This window comes from Sinocyclocheilus anshuiensis, unplaced genomic scaffold (assembly GCF_001515605.1).
Source record: "Sinocyclocheilus anshuiensis isolate Anshui unplaced genomic scaffold, SAMN03320099.WGS_v1.1 scaffold1080, whole genome shotgun sequence".
In the NCBI taxonomy this organism is placed as follows: Eukaryota; Metazoa; Chordata; class Actinopteri; order Cypriniformes; family Cyprinidae; genus Sinocyclocheilus; species Sinocyclocheilus anshuiensis.
The window spans coordinates 8,215-17,966 of NW_015551057.1; the positions used below are offsets into that span (position 1 = coordinate 8,215).

Below are 9,752 nucleotides of genomic sequence, written 5' to 3' on the forward strand. Positions count from 1 at the left end.
GTGTGTAGACAGATTTTATGTTGGAATTATACAGTAGCTACCAGACTCATATTTGCACTTTCAACTCCTGATTGTCATGTGTCTAAATCCCTATTTAAAAAGACTGTGCCTGCTAAGTATTAACACTATGCAGTGCTGTACAGTTACTGCCGTGTTCCCAACCAACTTCCAAAGTTCCAAACTGCAATGACACCTACCATCAATTACTCAATAAGTACCCTGGTCCATGTTTATACCCCCCAACTTGAGTACCGCATAACTTATTCTGTACATTAACTAATAGAAGTATATGGAAATAGGACTGTAAAATAAAGTGCACCATTTTACATAAACATTACACAGGAATTACCAGTTCTTCAAACATTGTAAGCACTGTTGTGGAGAGCAATTTAGCATTAAAGGTCCTACACAATTAATTGAAAAATAGTCCTCTTTTTATTAGGTAAAGTTAGGACTTACCAAGCGTACCGTATATACCAAGTACAGTATGTGTCTTGTTTGTTACCACAAAATACCACATTTTTCCGTAGGTGCTACACATTTACCATGTACATATCATTAGTATGTACAGTTATGTGTCTTATTAGTTACCATATACGGATACTGTAAGGACGTGCCTGTTTGTACCCACTTGTAAGTACTACATATTTACCATGCATATACATTAGTAAGTACAGTAAATTATCTAATTAGTTACCATGTACTGACACTACCTGTAAGTGACCGTTATTACCCACACTTGTCTGCATGTACAGATGCCACATAATACCGCATTTTTCTGTAGGTGCTACACATTTACCCTGTACAAATCATTAGTATGTAGTTATGTGTCTTATTAGTTACCATATACGGATACTGTAAGGACGTGCCTGTTTGTACCCACTTGTCCCTAAGTACTACATATTTACCATGTATATACATTAGTAAGTACAGTAAAGTATCTAATTAGTTACCATGTACGGGCACTACCTGTAAGTACCCAAACTTGTCTGTATGTACAAAATAATTACTATGCATGTACGACTGTTAAGTACAGCCGTGTTTCTTATTTGTTACCATGTACATACACTTCAGGAAGTACCTTATGTTACCACTCATTTGCCTGTAGGTACAAGATATTTGCCATGTATGTACCAGGGAAGTACACTTACTGTAAAATAAAGTGCTACCGAAATGGTCATGCGATCGCATGACAATTTCTGTTACGTCTCAGTTTGAGTTTAAGTTTTTATTTGACCCAGTATGTCATTATTGATTCAACCTGATGTGAAACAAGACATTAGTTAGGCTTTAGCTAGACTGACAAATCTGAAATGCTTAGAAAAAAAAAACAGCTTGAGTAAGCTTTTTTTTATATGAAGTGAATTAATGACTAGTCTTTGAAACAAAAACGTGTTAAATTGCAATAATTGAAAAAAAAAATGCATTGCATTAACTGCTTGCATTTTTTCCCTCACTTTATTTACATTTTTCCATATAAACAAAATACAGCATACAATTCCAAAACATATACAGATACTTATATGACCTCCATGTATGTCTCTCTAGTTAATAAAAGGGTCCATTTGACAAATAGCAATAGAACAAAGTGAACACTGAAGAAAGAAAAAGAGCTTAGAAAGTATTTAACATAACGTAAGAATAAAAAGGGAGAACATAAATGATTAATAGAGGTACCTATGTTATACAACTAAACAACAACCATAAATCAAAACTCAACAACCACGCATACAAAGAAAAAAAAATATAATAATAATAATAATAATAAACACACAACAACATAAATAATAATAATATAGCAACATAATGATAGTAAGGCAAATGGTTAAAGAATTAAATAAAAGGCCTTAAAATGCTTGGTAATCCAAAATCTATATACTGGGGGAAGGAAGGAGTTACAACCGGAGGAAATGTATACTTAGGTGATTGAGGGTCTTTCATTTTCCTACACAATCTAGGAAGGGTCCACAAATTTTATAGAAATTATCAGAAGATCCCTTCATTGTGTGTCTGATTTTTTCTAGTTTAATGAAATGGAAAATACCTATAATTCATAAAGAATGAGTAGGAGGTACAGGCGATTTCCAGTTTAGTAAAATTAAACGTCTTGCTAAAAGTGTGACAAAAGCTACGAAATCAGACTTATATTTGGGCATATCAAGAGATGGGGGAAGGGCACCAAATAAAGCTGTGAAAGCCAGAGGTTCAATATGATTTTTAAGAACTTCAGACAATGTTTTAAAGATCTGGGATCAATATTTCTGTAGAGATGGACAGGACCAAAACATGTGCGAAGTAGTTGCATGGGCCTGATGACAATGGTCACAAGTAAGATCCACTTTGGGATATATTTTTGAAAGTCTAACTTTGGTCCAGTGGATGCGGTGAAGAATTTTATTCTGAATCAGACCATGTCTGGCACAAAAGGAAGAAGAGTGCACACGGCGTAGAATCTCTTCCCGCTGTTCCTCTGGAATATTTTCTCCCATGTTCTCCTCCCACTGAGATTTAATAGATATCTAGATTTAATAGATATCAAAACATCTAATGTCTTGGTAGCTTTGGCCCCATTAAAGTTCAAAACTTTCCCCTCAGCTCATTCTTCCCCTTGATTTACTCCGGCGCTCAGACTAATGAAAGCGAAGGGTAGGCATCTTGAACGGCTCTATAAGAAGACTCGTCTTCTCGTTCATGCGTCCCTCCACTCAGAATTCATATCACAGTATAAAAAAAATCACTTAACACCGCATGCTCTAGTTACCTGTCCACTATTATTAACAGAGCAAAGTGCAAGCCGAAGACCCTATTCTCTGAGATCAGCAAACTTGTTAAACCACCATCACCCCTTCTTAATGGTTCTTCTGAACTTTGTGATGATTTTCTGACATTTTTTACACACAAAATGTACAATATTTAGCAATCCTTTACTTCTGTTGTTCTTCCAGGAACTGCTACTTCCCAGATACTTTACCCACTCTCAAACTTCTCACTCACTAATACATCTGTGGTTGAACAACTGATTATGAACTCTAACTCCTCTACCTATCAGCTAGATCCTATTCCAACACACATACTCAAAAACTTTCTCCCGTCTCTCATTATACCTATCACCCACATAATAAATTGTTCCCTATCGACTGGTTATGTACCGCTTGGATTGAAAATAGCTATGATCACTCCTGTACTTAAAAGACCTGGACTTGACAACACAGTTCTATGTAATTTCAGACCAATTTCTAACCTTTTTTTATCTAAGGTCCTAGAAAAGGTGGTCGCCAAACAATTACAGACTCACTTGGATAAAAATAATCTGTATGAATAATGTCAGTCCGGATTTCGCCCTCTCCATAGTACAGAAACTGCCCTTCTAAGAGTAGTGAACGACCTCCTCCTTGCTTCTGATTCGGGTGCCCTTAGCCTTCTGGTTCTTTTAGACCTGAGTGCAGCTTTTGATACTGTTTGCCATTCTTTACTGCTATCTCGTTTGTCGGCGATCGGCATTACTGATACTGTCTTACAGTGGCAGGGTTTATATCTCTCAGACAGGCAACAGTTCATTAGCATTGATAAATCCAAATCTCATTCTGTCACTTTTTCTCGTGGAGTGCCTCAAGGATCTGTCCTTTGTCCACTTCTATTCTTAATCTATATGCTTCCTCTGGGTCAGATCATCCGGCACCATGGTCTAAATTTCCACAGTTACGCTGATGATACGCAAATCTATTTTTCTGCACAGCCCAACTCTGTTTTTCCTCCTACTTCTTTAACATCTTACCTACATGATCTTAAAGTATGGATGGCTCAAAATTTCTCAAAATGGAATAATGAAAAAACTAAGATTCTGTTAGTTGGCCCAAAATCCTTTGTCTCCCCTCATCTTGACTTTTCTATTAATTACTGATACTGTCTTACAGTGGCTGGGTTCATATCTCTCAGACAGGCAACAGTTGATTAGCATTGATAAATCCAAATCTCATTCTGTCACTTTTTCTCGTGGAGTGCCTCAAGGATCTGTCCTTGGTCCACTTCTATTCTTAATCTACATGCTTACTCTGGGTCAGATCATCCGGCGCCATGGTCTAAATTTCCACAGTTACGCTGATGATACGCAAATCTATTTTTCTGTACAGCCAAATTCTGTTTTCCCCCTTTTTCTTTTACATCTTGCTTACATGATCTCAAAGTATAGATGGCCCAAAATTTCTTAAAGTTAAATACTGAAAAAACAGAATTTCTGTTAGTTGGCTCTAGATCCCTTGTCTCCTCCCAACCTGACTACTCCATTAACATTGACAGAGTTATAGTCCATCCCTCTTCCACTATACACAATCTTGGTATAATGTTCGATTGTAGTCTACATTTTAATCCCACATCAATCAGCTTGTCAAATCCAGTTTTTTTTCACCTTCGTAATATTGTCCGTCCACGACCATCTTTAAATTTCAAAGATGCTGAAACTGTTGTTCATGCGTTTATTACGTTGCGTCTGGATTACTGTATCTCCTTGATTTATGGCCTACTCAACAAAGTCCTTAATCACTTGCAGCTTATCCAAAATTCAGATGCTCGTGTTCTTACATTTACCAAAAAATCTGCCCACATCACTCCGGTTTTACAGCAATTACATTGGCCCCCTGTCACCTATCATATTCAGTTTAAGATTCTTGTTTTAGTTTCCAAGGCCCGTCATGGTTTAGCACCTTCTTACCTTTCTGAATTAATTCTCCCCTATGTCCCTGCCTGTACTTTGAGATCGAGCTCTGAAAATTTGCTTGCAGTACCCAAATTCTGGCTATCTAGTGTGGGTGGTAGGGCTGTCTGCATTTCCACTGCCAAGCTCTGAAATAAACTATCACAAGATCTCTGTGTTATCTCTTCACTCCAGACCTTTAAAACTGCTCTCAAAACTCACCTATTTACAATGTTTCTTAATTAATTGCTTGCCTTCATTTTCTGTTCTATGCTTTTGTAACTTATCATGTATATTGCATATTATTTCACCTCTGTCTGCTGTTGGGCTGTTTATATGTTGTATACTATCTGTTATCTACCTTATGTAAAGTGTCCTTGGGTGTTTGAAAGGCGCTATATAAATAAAACGTATTATTATTATTATTATATCCCAAATTATTATTATTATTATTATTATTATTATTATTATTATTATATAAGTGGGTATCCACGCAAAGTACAAATTCAACATAGAAAATCACAAATTCAGAAGAATATTCAGCATTGCACATCCAGGAACATCCTGGGGGGGGGCCCATTTCGGCAAACCAGTTTTTGTGACTAACAGCTGGCTGACTAACAGCAGTACCTGCAGTTCCCAGATTTGCAATGTTGAATATTCTGCTGAATTTGAACCACTGAATTTATGGATTTTCTTTTACAATTATTGCAATTTTTGTTTCTAAAACTTTAGTAAATTTTTTAGTTCCATATTTTCCCACAGGGTTTTAGTTTTTTTCTGTTTATTTTGATGGGGTTGTGTAACACTTCACTGCTCTGTTTAAATTGTTTACATTATGTAAATGGGCATATGAATGAACAACATTCATCAGGCAAACAATGTCTTTAGTACAGACTCTTAAACTGTGGTCAAACACTGCAGAACAGTTACAGACTCCCTCTGTAAAATACTGTATTTTGCACTTTGAGGGAATATTTGGAATCAACAAAAAACTTGTTCAAGGTCAAATAAATATAAAAAGTATAGAATATCATTCCATTGTTATTTTGTAACAAAAGCATTCCAGTCCATTATATTGAATAATAAAGTGATAAAGTTTTTAAAGTGTAAGTGTTTCATGGGTGCCCAACATTACCAATCTTATTTGTTTGTTTTATTGTGACTTATTGATGTTTTTGGGTCAACAACATCAAGGGCTGCAATTATACATTGGGCTACCACTAAAATTTATACAAAAAGTTTTTTTTGTTTTTTTTTACGTCAAAGGGTTTTTAGAACATAATCGCTCAATTTATAATAATAATAATCATCATGTTTCATTTTAAAATTAATAATTGTATTTAATTGTTTTTGGAATTCTTTAATTGGAGTTCTTGGACAGAAATATTCTTAAAATAATCAAGGACCACCCTTATGAACCAATGAACCTGCATCTATATTTTGAGCATTTGCCCTGAAATAGGATATCCTCTTGCCAATTGTCTTCTGAAGCTTGGCCGGTAACCACAACGCCTGCTCTTGGACAGAAAATATGTGTTTGCCTATGCAGTCTTCACATAATCTACAAAGAAAAGATAATATGTGGTGAATAATAGTCAGGGTAGTGGCATATTTAATTTTTGACAGGAATGAAAACAAGGCTGTAAAGGATATCAGTAAATGTGTTTAATAGATTGTACTGTTGTTAAACAACATATCAACATATTCAGCTGATGAAAAGTCTTTCTGAAAAAAAAACTACTTTCAGTAGACAAAATTCGATAAAACTGAAAGTTGAAAATGACGTAATCTAGTACCTTTATACAGTGCATGCCATTGTAATGACTGTAAGTCTATCAATCACAGCCTTGTTTTCGTCTGTGTTAAATTCAATATGGCATCTAACCTGATTAAGGGAATTTGATTCCCTTATCAAATAACAACATTTTTAGACTTTAGACATAAAGTGTTTCCTAAACATAATTATTTGATGAGCTGTTTGTTGCAATGTGTGTATATAGGATGGCTTTTACCTTGACAGGGAGTACGGTTGAGTCTGAAACACTAGCACATCTGCACAGTGATTCTGAGAGGGAGACCTGAGAACTGCAACCTACAAAGGGAGAAACCAGATCAAGTGCATCTACTTTGACTGTGACTCATCAAACAAGGGTTCAACCAATCCATGATCTTGGATGGATACCAGCTAACTAAAGTCTGCAGAGAGCTCTGAGCTAATGTGTTACACAATTGTTGAGTTAATGCTCACAATTAAACTCCTGTCTAATCTGCATGCGTTTCTTTTTGCAATGAACAAGGATGTACACTGCTCAGAGCCCAAGGCTTATGGCTCAAACTAACAGAGCCAATATGTCTTTTAAAGCAGAATTAGTCTCTGAATATTCCAGCGATAAATATGTACATTTATTTATGAATCTGCAGTACATCACAAACACAAGCCCTTTGTTGTAAATTAAACTGTACATACTGAATCCATTACAAAGAGGTAGGTCTGGCTTCCTCCAAAAATGACTACATCACTGTCTCTCCCCTTATCAGCAGAATGCCATAACCTGAGGGAGGAAATAGATACAACTCACTGATTCAAGCCTAAACTATATCACTATCATCATTATAATTTTGTTTCTCCACAAATGGCTCATACAGCGCATCACACAATACTTAAACTATTGTACCTGGGCTTGTCTTTATGTGCATGGTCTTTCTCTCTCCATTCTCTTGTTTTAGTGTTAAATTCCCACCCATCGCCTAAACAAAAGAAATATGGAATGTTTGCAAAAAAATGTGATGGTTATTTATAGACATGACTGTTTCTAAAATCTTGACAAAAACATACTGAGAACATCCCCAGAAGTACTGAGGCCTCCAAACAGGAAGAGTGTGTCATCTGAGATGGCAGTCAGTGTGTGAAGAGTGCGACCCCATGGAAAAGAAGCAGCCTGATGTTCACTGGGTTCAAAAAGAGTAACACTTACACAACTTATATGAATCATTATATAAAACAGTTTGAACTAAATAATAATTAAGCTAAACAGTCTCATGACATGATAATGGAGTCCATTTAAGATTGACCCTATAAAGTAAAATCATCACTAATGCTTTATCCTCAGTCTCTTTAAATTTTTCACATATTTACGATTGATGGATCCAGAATGAAATAATACACTATAGAAGCACAGCAACATAAATAATCTTCGGTAACACTTTACAGTAAGGGTATATGAATTACCATGAATTCATGCATAAATTAATGTGTGAATTATGCATTACTTCATGCATTAATATCTCATGAATTATCAGGAACTAACATGAGTTCAAAGTCTTTCATTCATGACTTCATGGATGAACAACACCTTAATTAAGACATTAACTAAGATGAGTACATCATGATTTATAATTTATTACGCATGATCATGATGTTTTCTTTGTTCACAAAAAACAAGGTCTTTACTATCCATTGTGGATAAAGCTATGCTTATGGTACATGATTCAAAAAAGCATTATTTAGTGCATGTAAGACTTCTTGAATTATTAAAGGAATATACAAAAATCCACATTACCTCATGCATGCATACAGGCTAGAACAGTATATCAATTAATGTGAGAACTAACGTTCCCTTTCAAGGGAACTTCAAACTGTGTTCTCTAGGGGTCGCTATGGGGAACGCCTCGTCATGACCCGTGTCTGAAGCATACATTGAAAAAACACCAACAACACGTTGGCCGGCGACAGCCATGACGTCACTACCGGTGCGACTATAGTATAAATAGGCGCCGGGAGAACACATCATCCTCTTCTTCGTCTTCACTGACTGTTTTGTTTGAAGTGTGCATTTCTGTGGTAAGAGCGATCTCTATTCATAACATTATGGCGAGCACTAGCAAAGCATTTAGAGAATGTGTGTATCTGTGTCGTTGTTATATAACATCTGATGACACACACAATCTATGCGTTGTTTGTTTGGGCGAAGAGCACACATGCGATGTCCTCGAGGGGGCAATCAGCGTGCACTGTGAGCGTTTTCCAATGAAAAAGCTCTGCTCTCGTTTGTCTCTCTTTTCGAAGAAAGAGGGGCAGCCATCTGCTTCCGATTCAGGACCCGCCGCTGCTGAGACACGGAGGAGAATGAGCTCATGGCAATCGCAGGTGGATCTGGCCGATGAGTTTAAAGAGGGGTTTTCCCTCTCGCGATCATCGTGCCACGGCGAGGCTTGACTTGCCGTGGAAGCAGGCAAAGAACGTGATGTCACGAGGTCATCTCGATGAACGTTATCTTTCTGGCCATAACCCTCCAGGTCAGGTGAGCCTGCCTTTCTTCCTGATCTCTATGCAGAGGTCGAGAAGGAATGGAAGAGGCCGGTTTCCTCACGCATCCATCAATTCCAGCATATGAGTTATGCCAACCTCGAGGCGATGTGCGAAAACGGCTATGAGAAGATGCCCCAATAGAGAGACGCTGGCCAGCTGTCTCTCTATGGGTGAGACGTCCTCTCTTAAGACTCCCTCCTTGCCATCTAAGCCTCTTCAGGATGCATCTCGCTTGAATGGCAGGGCATACGCAGCAGGTCAGGCTGTCGCTTCATTGCACACGATGGTGGTGCTCCAGGCATATCAGGCTGACCTGCTGAAAGACCTGGATAAAGGCTCATTCTCCTGATGAGGTAGCTGAGTTGCGCCGCACCACGGATCTCGCTCTCCGTGCTACTAATCCATGGCGGCTATGGTAGTGATGGAGAGACATCTGTGGGTGAACCTGGCAGATATTGTGATCCAGACAAGGCGTCAGCGCTTTTGTCCTGATCAGAGTGATACTTCTGTATCTAGTCATTTCCTTCGGGGTGTTACATCTGCCCTTATCTTCCCCTTCCTAATTCCCCTGTAACCACCATCTCGCCACCTGACCGAGGTTAGGTGGGAAATGTCCTGCATTATAGTCTCCTATACTGGACCTATTAGGTTTGGTTGGTTCTATGGCTTCATAAGTGACCATCTTACTGATGGTCCGGTCTGGAGGCTTCTTCGGACAGAGCTCCGACGCGGGAGCCATGGTGGGTGAGT

General features: G+C 37.8%; 1 protein-coding gene across 1 annotated transcript in view; it reads right to left on the reverse strand.

Annotated features, from left to right (window-relative positions):
• Positions 1 to 5,264: 5,264 nt before the first annotated feature.
• The window catches only part of LOC107661982 (kelch domain-containing protein 1-like), a 46,231-nt gene continuing 41,743 nt past the window's right edge, over positions 5,265 to 9,752 (reverse strand). The window contains exons 10-14 of the mRNA XM_016451807.1: positions 7,530 to 7,642; positions 7,369 to 7,441; positions 7,161 to 7,245; positions 6,706 to 6,785; positions 5,265 to 6,254 (exon numbers count right to left, since the gene is read on the reverse strand). Of these exons, the coding sequence (XP_016307293.1) occupies positions 6,092 to 6,254; positions 6,706 to 6,785; positions 7,161 to 7,245; positions 7,369 to 7,441; positions 7,530 to 7,642 (514 nt within the window). The 3' untranslated portion in view covers positions 5,265 to 6,091. The remainder of the gene's footprint in view (positions 6,255 to 6,705; positions 6,786 to 7,160; positions 7,246 to 7,368; positions 7,442 to 7,529; positions 7,643 to 9,752) is intronic.